At 36.4% G+C, this 17,609-nt stretch overlaps 1 protein-coding gene across 1 annotated transcript in view; it reads left to right on the forward strand.

Moving 5' to 3' along the window:
* LOC139734098 (two pore calcium channel protein 1-like) overlaps window positions 1–15,025 on the forward strand; it is a 36,194-nt gene extending 21,169 nt beyond the window's left edge. The window contains exons 10-19 of the mRNA XM_071644911.1: window positions 880–1,024; window positions 1,882–2,046; window positions 3,196–3,260; window positions 4,312–4,390; window positions 6,694–6,763; window positions 8,736–8,967; window positions 9,803–9,893; window positions 12,729–12,842; window positions 13,684–13,805; window positions 14,877–15,025. Of these exons, the coding sequence (XP_071501012.1) occupies window positions 880–1,024; window positions 1,882–2,046; window positions 3,196–3,260; window positions 4,312–4,390; window positions 6,694–6,763; window positions 8,736–8,967; window positions 9,803–9,893; window positions 12,729–12,842; window positions 13,684–13,805; window positions 14,877–15,025 (1,232 nt within the window). The remainder of the gene's footprint in view (window positions 1–879; window positions 1,025–1,881; window positions 2,047–3,195; window positions 3,261–4,311; window positions 4,391–6,693; window positions 6,764–8,735; window positions 8,968–9,802; window positions 9,894–12,728; window positions 12,843–13,683; window positions 13,806–14,876) is intronic.
* Window positions 15,026–17,609: the final 2,584 nt, after the last annotated feature.

Below are 17,609 nucleotides of genomic sequence, written 5' to 3' on the forward strand. Positions count from 1 at the left end.
AGGAACTTAAAGCACAGACAGTTGGAGGGGGATGTCTGTTGAGTAAGGGAATAGAATCCAGGATTAGCTGTGATGCCACAGTCAAGTTGCTCATAAATTCTGAACATCTTTTTCTTTCTAGATATGGTGATATTGGTAGTTTCACCAAAGTAGACATTCAAAGTTATTTGGTAAGACTTGGTATGCATATCAAGATATTCTCTTCTTTAATATTTTCTTGTGGGTGGAAGGTCCTGAAATGTTCCTAGTATGTAATCAAGCATTTTCCTTACTCTGTTTTCCATCTTTGATGTATTTGGTTTTAAGTTGTTGTTTTTTTTTCTTTCTTGGTGTTATTCGTGATTGACCATTCATGGGTTTCTATGACTAGTGATTTTGTGGTGCAAACTTACAGAAATGGTCTCATGCAGTTAATGTTAATTGTGCAAGAATGATGCATCTATTAGAAATTCCATTACTTGTCTACAATAGAAGTATACCTCACAGGTCCAATATCCTTTTCATGCATCCTTTTCTCTTTCTGTTTGTCTGTCTGTCTGTCTGTCTGTCTGTCTGTCTGTCCGTCTGTCTGTCTGTCTTTCTTTCCTTTCTTTCTTTCCTTCTTTCTTTCTTTCTTTCTTTCTTTCTTTCTTTCTTTCCTTCTTTCTTTCTTTTTTCTTTTATGGGGGGGGGGGGGGGGGTGGGTTTCTGGAGCAGAGGGGTTTTCCAAAACTAAACACTTGTTAGTCAAAATGTAATTTCTTCTGGTGAGGTTCACCTTTTCTAAATTGGAATTAGCTGAGCAAAATAGAAATCTTTGTGTCATCATGTATCTCCTCTCAAGCTTCTTTTATTTACAGAGATGACAGCAATTTCTTAAACATTAATTTCTGTTGACAGACAAGAGGGCATTCATGAAGGTAGTGGACATCCTGAATGTTCCGGTCATCCAGGAGAGTGCCCAGAAACCTCTGTCCGAGAAGCACTGTCCGGGCTGCTACAATTCAAAGGTCAGCCTCTTCATCAGGAACGTCGTCAGTCATAGGCAAGTTCAACGAAGAGTGTATTCATTTCGATTTATCAGAGAAATCCCTATCAGAAATAGAAGAAAGAGAAACAAATCGACCAGATTTGATGTCATGGTATGCACAGAAATCAAGCATACAGTCTTAACAGGGTGGAATGTCACAAGAGAAAAGACAGGCTTCCAATGAAAATGTTTCATTTTGATGCTTTATAAACAAAAAACAAGAAAAACACAAGCAAGAAAGAAAAAATAGAATTCTGATGAAAATTTACCATTTTGATGATTTGAAAAAACAAGGAAAAGGGTCAATAGATATTGAGAAAAAGATGCATCAATAATGTAAAAGATATTACTTTGTCTGATGATATTTTCCATTGCTCATAATACCCATCTAAAAATATTGTGCATTTTCATATGTTCTCTAAGAAAAGTAGATGAGGCATATCAAAATCCCTCATTGATTGCTACTGCAACTACCTCTATCAGTGCTATTACTGATTCTTTGTTTTGCTTTGTGTATTTTCTATTCTAGAATATGTAGAATAGTAAGTTGGATTTAGAGTCTCAAACTCGTATATCATTTGGATGCCAGTAGCATATAGGTTTTATATTTCTGGATTTGTACTTTTTTATATCTCAGGAGTTCAAAGGAGGACATGAATATGCTAATTTTGTAAGCCGTACATCATCTTTCCAGTAACACCAAGACTTCTGCTTGACAATTGTTGTGTCATCTTACTGCATCAATGTCTGAATAATTCATGCATACAAACTGTTCCTTGAAAAAATTGCATAATAAAAATCGTCAGTTGTATTTCTTTCGTGTGATGCCATGAAAGAATATTTCACAAAGTAAATATGTATTGAATTTGCAGGTTTTTCACGTACACCTTTGACGTTCTCATCATCATAAACGCGGCCTTCGTTGGGTTTAGTCTGGATGAGGGGGAGCCGTATTTCCTGGCACTCTTCTCGCTGGAAATCGTCCTCAAGATCTACACACTTGGGATCACCAAGTTCTTTCAGAGTTTCTGGAATATGTGAGTTGTGTGAACACTACCTCCTCCTTGCATGGCCCCCAATAGTAGGTTTTTTATATTTGTGTCTTTTTTTAATAGTATTTTAATCAAAAACAATATGTGAGCCCCAATTACATATACACAAGATATTCAATGGCAAGACAGAAGCATCAGTTCAGTGAAGTAAAGTCAGCAGCAAAGTAAGAATTTATGGTTCATTCATACGATTGTACCCATGATGATCTCAATGATCTTACCCATGTTACTTATTGAATGTCAGGTTCCTGTTCACACTCGAAGTGTCTCATCCCATGTAGATTCAAAAAGTAACTCCCCATTTGCTGAACATTTTGTGTCAGACCTTAGAGATATGGCCCATTCAGACTCCCCCCCCCAAAAAAAAAAAAAAAAAAAAAAAAATTATAATCCGTCTTGTGATCAACTTTGTGAAATGCGATTGTAATCGCATTTTAAATTGTGGACTTATCAGATGTTTAAAAAAAAAAAACCAACAACAACAAACTTTCAGCTGATACAAAAATATCTTTTGTCATCTTAATGAATCGCCATTGTAATCTTGATTTTGACTTTAGAGGTATTAGCTTCCTGACCTGTCAATCAAGCTCACAAAGTACACTCCCGCTAGTGCAGCACTGGCAGATTGCATTATATTCTGCACCGTCTGTGGGCGGATGTAAATGTAGGGTAGAGCTAAGCTCTGTCTAGTAAGTCATGCTCTTGGAGGACAAGCCTTTCAGATGTGAAAGTGCGCATCACGAATCAAGCAAATCAACATTTGGAAACACCTCCAGACTCCAATTTGCAAATCAAGGTTCTTGAATTATGATTACAATAATTTGTTTTCATACGCAAGCAATATCCCAATGACAATCACAATTGTTCTAATAGAGATTGCAAACGCGATCACAAGAGAGATTTTTCTACCATCTGAAGAAAAGGATAAAGTAAGAGACAGAAAGAAGGAAAAACAGAGAGTGAGATTCAGAGGGAGAAAAAGAATGACAGAAAGCGGTGATTTGTGCCTTACATAACCAATATTATGGGGATCAGTTTGATATAGTGTGTTTAATAAAGTCGAGATGGTTGCTTAGTTGCTGCATTATAATCATAATGATTTCACATTTGTTCTTTGTACATTTTTAAAAACAGATTTGACTTTGTTGTCATTGGCCTTGCTGTTATCCTTACTATCATCGAAGCAGCTTTGCAGAGCAGTAAGTTTCAATTTATGGTTGCACATAAATTTTAAGTGTTCTTCCCCCCCCCCCCCATATGCATATGATGACAATAAATTCTGTGTAGTTCAACCAAATTCTATAATTAGTTTGGTCATGAAATCACTCTGAAAGCACTTGGTGGCAAAGCGGTTCAGTCAGTAGTGTAATTGCCTCTCAGTCGAACATGTAAGTGTCAAGCACTGATTCAAATTCCATTGAGTCTTACCAAGCAATGTTGAGTGTTATCATGCCATCCCCACTAACAGAGGCAAAAATACCCGATCTGTCCCTCAGATAGGACATAAACTGAGATCTCGTATATGAGAGAGTCACAACAAATGCATGTAAAAGATTCCACTTCATTCATTCATCACAAAGAGCGGGGTGCATGGCTGCATGAAGTGGTCCACCCCAAGTTCATACAATTAGACTACATGGAAGATCAGCTAGTGCTGTTGAATATGCATTTTTCAGCCATATCTTGTCTGATGGAAAGTGAAATCTTGGTTTTAGACTGAGAACTCTACTTTTTTTCGGAGCTTATTAAAGCCTAGTACAATATTACAGAGACATAACAGCCTGCTGGTTGAGACACTGTACAACCAGTTATGTCATCACAAGTTGATAAAATGATCAGGGTATTATTTTCTTATTCCGTTTTAAGCAATACAAAGTGTAGCATCAAACCTTGTCAAATATACATTGTACACGAGGTAAAAACTGGTGTCATAAAGTATGCTCATTGATATGATAAATACCTACATGCATATGTAATTACGGCAATTAAAATGATTTGCAGGTAGTCTCAGGTACAATCACATATCAACTCTTTACATTATTATGGATATTGTGAATATTGTGAATACATGTCTACGTTAGCAATGGAGTGGTTTAAAGAAGCCTTTCTGATTCAAATGAAAAAATGGTTTTTAAATATGCTGCTGTGCAACTCTTGCTGTCAACTTTTTATATGAAAGACAGTAATATCACTTATATGTTACTTGTCAATTCCAATTAATCTTTAAATGACGAACATCTCCTTTTTTAGATGAAACCGAAATGACCCTTGACATTCTGTTGGTGCTCAGGGTTTTAAGACTGGTCAGAATCATCAACAACATCGAACGGTATGTTTTGCCAAATTTTTGGTACCTGACCTCATTTTTTGTTGTTGTTGTTGTTGGGGGGGGGGGGAGGGGTTGATACCACAGATAAAGTATTAGGTGTTCCTTAAAGGCTGTCCTTCATGAAACCATCTGAAACTTCCAGGAAAGCAAAGAGAGCTGGGAGAAGGATAAATTCATTCCTTTGAAGAAATGGTGAGACAGAACACTGAGAAGCAGAATTGAAGTTTACATATAATTTGTTGATGTTTGGGGGTGATTGGTGTTTTCAGGCAGTTGAAGAACTATTGCCACATTTGTTCTGCCTATTTGTTTTGTAGAGTGAAATCTAGATTTTTGTGACAATTTGCACATTTTTTTTGTGTGTTTACACTATTTTCTGATTCTGTATCTGTGATGGGGCGATGCACTTGTTGAGCGGTGAAGAAGGGATGCTACAGGGATTCGCGGTTCATTCTGAATTTTGAAGAGCTTTTGCCAAAGCCATATCACTTTACACGCCAAGGTTAAGCCGTTAGTGAGTCTTTACATCTGACATCCCCGCATAAGAAAAAAAAAGGAAAGCGAGCAGAAGAGGAAGAACGCAATTTACACTCGAGGTTGTGAGAAATGCAGGTAGAGACGTCACAGCATTAATATATAAATTATGCTTGATGCATCCTTGCTTCAGTCACGCACACCAAACATGCCTGTGTGCTAACGTTAGAAAGGACATGAGCTGTTGTAAAAAATATCATTGATGCTGGATGACCTTATTTCTTTATTTCTTATCTTTTGCTCCATAACACCAAGGACAGAAGGGATTTTAAAGTGACTTCTCAGAGTTAGACCATTGTTGTCTACAACTCTTACTAGTGCTTGATTGTCCTAGTTCAAGCTATCATAATATTCCAAGTCTTGTCTGCTCTCTCCTTTTCCATAATCATCATGATGCCTACTTTTTTTTTTTTCTGTGTATCTTTTTTTTCTCATTCTGTTACCTTGTACCAGCACTTTGAAACTCTTTATCAATCACTTTGGAAATATATTGCAGTGTGATATGTAATTGATATATTTTCATGTATTTATTAAGTGTTGACAATGAACAAAAAACTATTACTGCAAAACTGCAGTTACAGTTATTTGTTAGGAGACACTATATAGTTATATTGATGTCAAGTGTAAACAAGTACACCACATCAAATGCAAATATTGCAACCAATATTGATGTTGTTATTAAATGCAAACATAAAAAAACAAAGAATCTTATTAGTCCTGAATGTCACTGTCTATATTTTGCACTTTTAATAAATATAGTCGATTTTTTGGTTGTTTTTTTTTTGCAGCTGTACTCTTGCTTTATTATAATGAGGAATGTGGTTATTGAACCATTTTCTCCCTCAAAATAACATTGTGAGCCAGGGTATACAGAGACAGTAAAAAAAAAACAATGTGTGCGGATATTCAGAACTGTGACAAAATAATTTTCAAAAGTGAAAATTTTTCAGTATCACATATTTGTTTTCTTATGTAATGACTTGGTAGCAGATAAAAAAAGAAATTGTAGTCCCTTTGTACAACACCTAAAAGGAATGTAGCTATCCAATTGGTCGATTTCCCATCATGTGACATGTAGTTAAAAGTTCCATGGCAGGCTGTTGTTGTCAGCCGTGCAATCTTGTTTGAGCAAAAATGGATATCGCATGGCTGATGTCACCAATTTCCATTGACTCAATCCAGTGTTAAACTCATGATCGACATTTTTGTTCCATTGCTCTGACGTCACAATAAACAAATCCTTGCTGCGCGCACTCAACTGTAACAAGTGCCCTTACAATCGTTTTACTGTATTTCGACCAACCGGTTTCGCATACGTAGTACATGACTGGCTGGACTGACTGACTGTGCTACTCATTCACCTTTCCCAAAAATGGTTGCCATTTCTGTGCGAAATTCAAAAATCTGTGTGGATCACATCTGTTGACATCCATGGCATATAAAACAAACAGTGTATGGTCTTTACTTGTGAAATGGAACAAGATTTCGCACTCGATGAAAGATGAGGCGCACTATTCAATTCGGCTTCACCTCGTTGAATAGAGCACCTCTACCTTTCACCATGTGCAAAATATTGTACCATTGCACTCATGACCATTCACTATTTGTATATTATCTTGGTTTACTTCAAATCATTTGGCATAAAAAGTACATTGAACCTGAATGCATATATGCGTGGCAGTTTTTTGTTCATCACATATGTTTTGAATTCCTTTGATGAGGAATCTCAAGAAATCTTCTTACTCCCGTCTTCTTTTCTTTGTTCCTAGATTTCACGTCATAGTCGCCACGGTGATGAATATCGGACCTTCCATAATAACTTTTGGTGCAATTTTATTCGTAAGTACTCCAGTATTTGAAATTACATGGTACTTGAAATAAAGCTTTATAAATATGGCAATAACATCCATATGGTACAAACCTTCATGTAGTATTAATCATACTTAACCTGTTGAAGACCAGTCTTGAGTATACTCGAGCAGGTGTCTATATGGGAATGTGTGTTATAGCAAAATCTGCCCGTCCTCAATGGGTTAAGTACAATATGCTTATTTGTGGATGGTTTTACACAATGTATCTTCACACAGAAATAGCAGTTTTGCACAATCAGTTGTGTTGGATTGATAATAGAGACCAGAAATGATTGCACATAGGGAAGTAATTACCTTGATAATATCATCATTATGTCACAGCGAAGTAAGTTTGAATACACTATAATGACCTCTTGTTAGTGTCACAATATGATCTCTAAACATTTGTTGGGAAGCTCATGTCCTAAGATGAGGCGTCAACACAAGTACGCTTTGAAAGGTTTATTTATCACAACTGTGACAGTGTGAGAGTCATGTGACGGGTTAATCTGTTCACTACGAGGGTCTGGAATCTCTGTGGACTTTGCACACAATCACCCAGATTCATGGAGTCTAGAGGTTAATGGAGCTGACATTGAGTTTATTTTGAAGAAATATGTCTTCCCTCTAAGAGTACATAGCTAGTTATATACAGTAATATATGCAAATATATATATATATATATATATATATATATATATATATATATATATATATATATATATAAAGAGTTTGATCACAAAAGGAATTAACTCCATTCTTGTTAATTTGAGATATTTGTGATTAAATCTTTCAAGGACAAGGAAAATATGGGATGTTCTTAATCATAGCTTCAAGAATAATCTTTACTATGTAACAATTCGTCGGGTGCCCGTGCATTGGCCGCTAACGCAATACAAATTGTATTGCGTTAGCGGCCAATGCACGGGCACCCGACGAATTGAGGTATCACTGGAAAGCTTTTAATTTTGCTCTATGTGATGATATACTTAACTTGAAATCTTAAAAATGGTGCTTAATTCGTCTTGAAACTCTTGTAAAACTTTGTTGACTGATTTGAAATGATGTTCAAATGTTTTAAAAAAAGAAGAAAAAAAACTCCACTTTGGCATACCAAAGTTAAGAGAAATATGGCACCACTGTGAAGAGATCTGTATGAGCAAATATCACAAAGCAAAAGTCCTGTTTATTGAATGGTTTGTTCAAACAGTGCTTTGTTGTGGGAAATATTAAGCATGGTTATTCATGCCAATCACACATTTTCAATTTATTTTAGCAGTTAGCATCTATTTGTAGCTTTCAATCTTCACAGAATTCATGTTTACACAACTTCAGAGGCTCCTGTCGCATATAGTACTGGGAACATTATCAAACAGTACTTTAATTTGATTGAAATTTTCTGTGAACCGTAGCAACAGGCAATTATCTTTTTGCATGTTGGGCTTTACCCTTGTTGTAGTCTTTATTGTGCCGGTGACATCTGTTATAACAGAATCCTAGGGATCGGCAGTTTTCTTTCTTCATATCAAAAGTTTGTTACAGCTGTACAGCAAAGTACTAGTACATAAAGATGGATAGATGATAATTTTGAGACCTGAATATTTGCTCTGTTGTTGCAGGAATTTTGTTACAACTGTGTTCGTTGTAATGGGAGTGCACTGTATTAAAGGTCCTGTTTACCTTTGGGAGCAGTGATATAAAAAATGTACAAGATATCACATTTGATGCATATGTGTTGTAGGCCTGTTGTATCACATAACATCCTACCATTTTAATTCTTTTCACATTGTTCACATTTTGTATATTTAACAATACTTAACATTGATTATACATATTCAAATTGTAGAACTATTTTAAAGCACTTATGCTGGGTTTTTGTTTCTTCTGCAAATGGTAAAATATGCCTTTAAGTATGTCTTGTCGTTATTGATGCAATCTCCATTGCAATCTATATTTGCCAGGTGGTATTCTACGCCTTTGCTATTATTGGGATGGAACTGTATAAGGGAAAGGTCAATTACTATGGTTACGAGTCAGACGGGGCAGTGCTCACGCCAGATCAACTCTACTGCGGCAACCCGCTGCTGAACGGGTCTCACTTCGCCCGCGACCACTACTGCAACAACAACTTCAACAACATCCTGAAGGCGTTCGTCACCCTCATCGAACTCATGATCGTCAACCAGTGGCATGATATCCTTTGAAATCTCTTTTTTTTTAATGTTTTATGAAGCTTTTTGTATCCTTGTTACAGTCTTAATGCATGATACAGGGTCGACGGAGCGTTTTCAAAAGTGTGGGGGCCCACTTCCTCCGGGTTTCATGAGCTAACAAGCAAAAAAACAAAAACAAAAACAAAACAAAAAACGGTCCTCAGCTCATCTCTCCCTTTCCATTTCCGGGTTTCTTCAGCTGACAAGCAAACAAACAAAAAAAAAAGAGGTCCTCAGCTCATCTCTCCCTTTCCATTTCCACTTTTTTTTCAGCTGACAAAAAAAAGGTCTTCAGTGGAAAAACATAACCTTACCGCGCTCACACTTCAAGATTTCCATCTATTTCTATGTAGTGCCACTTACGTACTTTCGGGTTAAAAAAAGTGTGGGGGCCCAAAGTGATGACACCTTATGTATTCCTTTGTATGATGCACGAAAAGTGTGGGGGCCTGAGCCCCCACAGCCCCCACGGTTCCGCCGGCCATGTAATAGGAGGTTTGGCAAGGACTATGTTAAAGGAAGTGTCGAGTGAACACTTAGAGGTTAGATCTTGTGCTGCAAATGTTATCTAAATAAAGGTAATAAATTTTGAGAAATGTTTCTGAAAAAAAGAATAATATGTAATTATCATTTTGACAAGTTATGTATTATGCTCATTTGTAGTAAAGCTGTCAGGCAAATTTCATTTTTCCTCCATAATGATTCAAATAGATTTGCCAGGGGAATAATTTGGAAATAATGTATATTCTATAGGCAGAAACTTACATTTCTGCATCCAAGAATAAAAATATTCTTGTTTCCTTAACTTGTCACACTTATCTCGGAAGGTTTCGTGCTGGTCACAAACAAGGGTTCCAGAATTTTCTTCCTGCTCTTCCATATATCAGTAGTAATTGTCATCATCAAGTAAGTGGTGAAGAAGAAAAAAAGCAGAAAAGTAGATTTTAAAATCCATTTAAGGGAGCAAACCTCCATATATTCAGGGCATCAGACAGACGTAAAGGCTCCCTACAACTTGACACAAATGATTCTTGAGACATACATCGCTGCATTTGATTTAATGTAGAAATGATATCTTTTCAATATTCCACTTACAAACTGTATTGGCATTTTGATGAATTTTGGTAACTAATACATAGATAATGGTGGGTCATAAAAAATAGAATATATAAACAAGTAAAGAAAAGAATAGATAGATATAGGAAAAGATATAGGAATATAGATATAGGAAAAGAAAATGTTCATACTTGGAGTCCCTGACAGATCTTGACATGCCCTTCTAGAGTAATTAACAAAATTTACAAGCTATGCTTTTCTTGTGGATTTCTCTTTTCCATAAACAGTAAAAAAATATATAATTTTTGTTGCTTTATTGTTCCTTTATCGAAAAATAAATATTAAATTACTATGACGGTATCATGTATTGAAAATTATGGGATTGAAATTCTTTTCTCATGTAAGTATTATGTATAATGAATAACCATATATTACTTTATATGGAAATGAAATCATTTGAATGTGAATTTGAATAAACGTAGTCACAGATACACACATTCATACATAAATAACCAAAATGAACAGAAGAATGTTTAGATAAATTTTATATCAGAGCAAATTCAATAGTCTGAAATTCAGGCTGATTGATTGTTGATGCCATAGATGTAAATCACTTACCATATGGCACTTGAGGGAGCAGCCATTAAGTAGAAAAATATGCAAATAGTTGTCAAAGGACTCACACAGTCATAGGCAGCCGAGACAGCATGTTTTGAGTCACACTGCTGTTCATTTTTCTGTAAAAAGAGGACACTGCGATTACTCCATGACTAAGATTTCAGATTTTGTAGATTTTAGATCAAGTTCACTCAGAATATTATTTCGATCAGTAATCTGATATAAGATCATTTGAGGAAGACTGTATGAAATATTTGGATGTATTCCCAGGATTAAGCTTGGGATTAGGCGTGTGGAAAAAAAAAACAATTCAAAGATTTCTTTCTTTTCTGTAATCTCACCCCTACTATGCAATAAGCAGTTTTCAGTAGGTTTATTTCTGCCTTTTTTGTTCTCATTTACTAAAGTGATGTGATTTTTTTACCCACGCCGATGAAAATCGGCAGGGGGTTATGTAAAGGGTTCCGTATGTTTGTTTGTTTGTTTGTTTGTTTGTTTGTTTGTTTTTTTGGTTTTTTTTTTGTTTGTTTGTTTGTTTGTTTGTTTGTGTACAAGATAACAAGAGAACGGGTAAACGGATTTGCACGAAATGTTCAGGGAATGTTTGGATAATGACAGGAAAGAATCGATTAGATTTTGGTGATAATCGGTTGACCCTTGCAAATTCTGTGTGACCTTGAAGTTTTGACCCCATGGTATAGTGACCATTCCGAAAATTTCCCGTTTCTCACTTTGCGATTTTCCGCTACCATACGAAGACATAAACTCCCCAACGATCCGACTTCGCTGCTCAAATGTTCGTAAGAATTCCGAAATTTACGTTTAGGCCTATTTGAGGGACTATGTCCTTCTAGATTTATGAAAGTTCGTTCTCCGTCATCACAAACTGGCCCGTATTTTGATGATTTTTCAAATTAACATTGATTGTTTTTTTCGTTGGAGGAGCATTTTGCTCGGTCGCAGTCACACTGCACGATATGCGTGCTCAATGTCAATGCGTGTGCAAGGCCGCTGAAAATGCATCGCGCTCTACACTGTTGGTGCAAAATTGCACCGGGGACGTTGCGGCGCTCGTTGGTGGCCGAATACTGGTGCAATAGACATTTGCATTCAACCCTTGCATTGAATAATTCCCGTAGACACTAATCATAGGGGTAATTGCCTAGGGGGTACGTAAATTTTGTTTTTCTTTTTTCCTTTTGTGGATACCATCAAAGATCGTACACTCATACGACCTTTGATATTTGATGATTTTTCAAATTAACATTGATTGTTTTTTTCGTTGGAGGAGCATTTTGCTCGGTCGCAGTCACACTGCACGATATGCGTGCTCAATGTCAATGCGTGTGCAAGGCCGCTGAAAATGCATCGCGCTCTACACTGTTGGTGCAAAATTGCACCGGGGACGTTGCGGCGCTCGTTGGTGGCCGAATACTGGTGCAGTAGACATTTGCATTCAACCCTTGCATTGAATAATTCCCGTAGACACTAATCATAGGGGTAATTGCCTAGGGGGTACGTAAATTTTGTTTTTCTTTTTTGCTTTTGTGGATACCATCAAAGATCGTACACTCATACGACCTTTGATATCATCACACTCTCGGCTTGCTATAATCAAAATATCCCGCAAGAAAACGGCGTATTTCTCGATTTTTAGCGCTTTTTCCGCGACCCGTCGCGTAGACAATTAAACTGGACTTAATTCGCGCGCGCTTGGAAAAGTTCCGATTCTGCACTTTTGACGGTGGAATTTGGGATTTTCGATGGATTTTTGGAGGAGACTTAAGGACTTTCCTGTACGTGAATGAGTGTTAATACCGTATGTGTAATTATGTGATTTGCGTGTGATGTGACTGTAGAACCAAAGATCGTACACTTCAGTGTACGATCTTTGGTAGAACTCACTGGCTGGTGATAAAGCACACTGGCAATTAAGTGACCGAATTCTGGTAGATGACCGAATGCACATTATGTTTACCCCGACTTTGTACTTAGGCGTGGGTCTGCCGCCTTTGACGGCCCCTCTCTAGTTTAATATGTTTTGTACTTCATTGTTCTCCCCCACAGTATCTTCATCGCATTCATCCTGGAGGTCTTCATGGTAGAGTACTCTCTGTCGAAGACTAAGTATGAGAGTGAACTCGAGAAAGTTGTTGAAGAGCTGGGATTAAGTCAGGAAATGTAAGAGGAATGAATAAAACACACACACACACATGCACACACACACACACATACACCCACACACACATTGGGGAGAAGTTCACTTCCATTTATTAATTTTGTGCGAACCCACATACTGTAGATCTAAGATTTTCTGACATATTAGAGATTACTTTCAAAACCACTACCAAGAACTTCAGTATTGTGCAATTGTCCACACTTTGTGTGATTGTTGTTATTTACAAAATATGGAAGTTTACTGCTTACTTTGGCACAGCTTCACCTGAAAGCCACTCAAGTACTGATAGGTTCTAAAAACCTCTCTTCCTTGAAGATGCTAAAATTTACTAAAATATGTCAAAAGGTGGTCGAAAATAAGTTTAGTAATAGTATTTGACAATTCTTCTGAAATGTTTTTCCTTACATATTGTAAAATCTTACTACCTCCCTGTCTCTCTGTATCAATATCTCCAACTCTCTCTCTAACCATCATATATGTGTGCTTACAATATATATGCAGGTGTATATATACAGGGCTCGACATCAGCAGTTGCCTGATATGGCTCGGGCCACTTAAAATTGATGTCAGGCCATCAAATTTCCAATGAGGTTATCTTTTGGTGACCTAATCAGGCAATTAAGATTCAAAATTGATTGTTGCCAAACATGTTTCCCTTTATTTTAGGCCAGTACATTTTTATTTTTTTCAGGCGACCAATATTTCAAATATCCAGATTTTAGTGGCCCAAATGGACCAGCAAAGGTAAATATATAATATTGATATATGTGTGTGTTTATTCATTTACATATTCAACTGCATTCAAATAAGTCTGTTGCTAGTACTGGTCATCATCTCTTCCAGAAATGACCTGCAAGAAGCCAACCGTAGGAGGAGGAAGCCGGACCGCAAGGAACTCGTCACCGACATGGAACAAGAGTACCCAGACAATACCGATGAAATCCTCAAGTTCAGACTCGGCAAACGTAAGCCATCCTTCAGTCCTCACTTTCCTCTTTGATCAATCTTTGTTATGAAAATCCAGTATTAAGATGGGATTATGTGATTGTAGACATTTGTTGCAAGTGTGTTTCTGAAGTTTGATTGCTGTGAAGGGGAGCAGGCTGTTTATTTGTATCAAAGATTTCAAGCAAATTGTTCAATCGCCACTCTGTTATTTGTCTCTAGTCATATAGATGTGGAATTATTTCCATACTTTTGTCATGCAATTTGAATTGTGCAGATATTCAGTCTACTGTCATGTATTAAGATATTACATTAGAACTGAGTGAGGTGTCTGCAAAGTACATGTCTTCTGGTGCTTTTTTTGTTTGTTTGTTTGTTTTTGTTTTGATGGGTTAAATTCTTTCATATTGAGAACAGTGAAAATATTTTCATGTTTGCTTCAGTGGGAAGGGGATATTCCTGCTGAAAAGAACACGGTGTGAAACACAGTGTTAAACACAGTGTTGAACACAGTCGAACACATTGTGGACACAGTGTGAAATATCTTAACACTGTTAAATTTGAGTGTTTTGATATTGTGAATCATCAGTTTGCAGTGCCAATCATCAATTCAGTGTGAAACAGAACGTTACTATGTGAACTCTCTGGTAAAAATCACGCCGTAATGTGAAGTCATCTTCACACTGTTACATGACTATGTGAACACACTGTAGGACACTGTTTTCTTTCCAGCAGGGATCAACCAAAATTCTGCAATGTGGATACAAAGCACATTTTACTATACTTGTACATGTATATAATAAACGTGATGCATCTTCTTCTTTTTTTTTCATGAGGGAATATTTCCCACTCATATGAGAGCACATCTTAATGAAAATTCCAAAGATTGTAAACATAACTTCATCTATACAAATGTACTTCTCTTTGTCCTCGATGTGTTGACACCAACCGCCACATAAAGATTAGATTTCTTCGAAATTGCCGCTGAAGATGGCCTCTCAAAATTGTGTCCACTCCATGTGATTGCAGTTTCTGATAGGTTTTTTCCCCTCTTAACGTGTAGTTCGTTGATTGTATTTCCGTTGAAACAGGAAGCAAATCAATGCAGATGACTCTCCAGACCATGTTCGAAGGCGAACTCGACGACGAGGACATCGGACCAGAAGAAGTAGAAAACGTGGACGACATTCCTGTCCAAGACATTTTGCCAGTACCTTTTTCACTGGACAATGTTGCATAGCATTTTACAACCCACAAATGTATGCATTGTTTGTTCCAGTTATTTCGTACAGTATTCTTTTCTGTAATGAATGATGTTGTTATTGTATTACACACGCGGAGATCTTGGCATTAAATCAGAAATAGTTAAAAGTACATCATTTTCGTGCTATCCACTTCTGCCCGCTTCAGAATTAGTGCTGTAATTGCAATGAAGGCTTGAAGGGCGCTTGTCCGCTTATTCTTAGATGTTGATGTTTTTCACCTGAGCCCCAAACTCTTTTTGGAGTTGATGATGTTGCATAATCATAAAAGTTACCATCCATCAGTATTGACGTGTTACAATTGCTTGTCATGGTCATAATGGTACATCAATGACTTCTCTTGCTATTCAGTTTTCACAAGAGCATATCTGAACCATGAAAATATCATTTTATACAAAAAAATTTAAAAAGAAGTATGTTCCATAAAAAAAATATAATGCATTACCACTCTATTAACCTATTTATTTTGATCAGTTCTTTGAAATTTTTTCAATTGATTTTATTATTTTCTAATCATGAATTGACTCTATCAATTTATTTATGAGTGATATAAGTGTACATATATTTGAGGCAGGAGAAAGGATTGAATAAGTACTTCAAAAGGATGACAGTTTTAATTTCAGGAATGAGGACAGCTATTTATACGGACTGCTGTCAAATGAAGTGATATTCAAATGTAATACTTATGATTGATGTCAGTTTAAAAAGGGTGATCGTAACTTTCCCTAAAGAGAGCCAAATGAAAGCCGCCCCCCACCCCAAAAAAGAAAAAAGAAAAAGAAGAAGAATTACCAGTAAATGCACAATGGTTTTGATAGTATGCAAAAAGCCACAATTTGACAATTTTCCTATCTTTGAAACAAACTTCACCCCTTCAAATTATTATTTAACTTTTGCTGGTGTTCTTTGTGTTCTGTTCTCTTGAATTTTGTACTTATATCATAAAAGCTGATCATGTCCTTATCATCAACTCTTTTATACTAATACCTACTTGGCACATGAACCTAAACACCTCATTTCAATCAATTGTGCAGACACAGTTTATAATGGAATATTCCTTATAGGCCTACTGATTTGTCAGAAATGTGTTAACTTCATTAATCTGAACACATTTATACTCTTTACACAAGAAGTCTTCTGTTTTCTGAGAACACTTGCCAAACTTAAGAGGAAAATGCATTTTTTGTATGGGAATTTCCTCAATAGAATTGTTTTATGGAAACATAAAAGAATGTGAATTTAAGACCTCATGTGATTATTTTAGAGTGATGTATAAAGTTGGATAGATTATGTGCATCTGTGTTTCCTGTGTTTTGCATGGTAATATTGCCAATTTGTGGTTAAAAGGTAGAAAAAAGGGAGAATTTTTTTGTGGAGATTGTAAAGATGTTATCCAGTTATCTGCCATCATGTATGCATATGTGAATGATGACTGCTACAAACCAGTTGCAACCGGTTTTCGTCGACTATTATTCTCAGGTCTTAATCATCCAACACATAGTCGAAATTTAAGTTTATCATTATGTCGAGGTGAGTTCTAAAACACTAATTTTTTGGATCAGCCACCAAAATGATTCATTGTATCAGTTTGTTTAGATAAGATGACAAAGAGGAAGAGAAGGAAGAGGAGGAGGAGGAAGAAGAAGAAGAAAAAGAAGAAGAAAAAGAAGATGTGAGGGGGAAAGGAAGAGCCATTGCCGTCGGGGTTACTGCCCAACAGTTACATGTTCTTTAATGACTGTGTACATATGTCCTTGTTACCCATGGGGCCATATACTGTACATAATTAAAGATATTTCTGTGTACATATTCAGGCATGCACACTCTCACTATGCAGAGGATTGGCTTTTGTTAACAGAGTGAGGACTTGCGTATGTGATCAAATTGGAGGGAATTTTTGTTGTTGCTGTGTTCGGACTTTTTTTTTTCAGTGCCAGACAAGATGACGGGCCTTTAATAGGAAGCCATACAACAGTAATTATGGCGGTCTTCCCTCGGTTGAGGGGTGGTGGTGGGGGATGGGGGAAAATGTGATGATAATCTATTTGCATAGTTTCCTTGTATCACATCTTGCATATATAATGTACTACAGTATCTCGTAGTAGATGCATTTCGTTATATCACAATTTTTTATTATTTCTTTGTGTGCAATGAGCATACAATATCACCAGATACCTCCATTGCAATGCAATTTTGTGTCACTACTATTTGTAATGAATGTATACCTGTATTTGGTTATGTCTATCATGACTATATACACTAGAGGTATAATGATGATGCATTCACGGCAGTATCAAATAAAATGATACAGGCACATTTTGATTTACTAGTAAATGTGAAGTACTGATACCTCCATCGCAATGCAGTTTTGTGACACTACTAGTTGTAATGAATGTATGTCTGTATTTGATTAGATTTATCATTACTTTAGGTATAATGATAGTGTTTTCACGGCAGTGATGAATGAAAGAATAAAGAGACATTTTAATATAAACATGAAATACTGTGTGGCATCCTCTTTAGTCCAGTGTTAATGTATCTCGAAATACCATTTACAAGACA

The sequence above is a fragment of the Diadema antillarum genome, unplaced genomic scaffold, assembly GCF_040938485.1.
Source record: "Diadema antillarum isolate AM-2024a unplaced genomic scaffold, OU_Dant_1.0 seq00000510_RagTag, whole genome shotgun sequence".
Lineage (NCBI taxonomy): Eukaryota > Metazoa > Echinodermata > Echinoidea > Diadematoida > Diadematidae > Diadema > Diadema antillarum.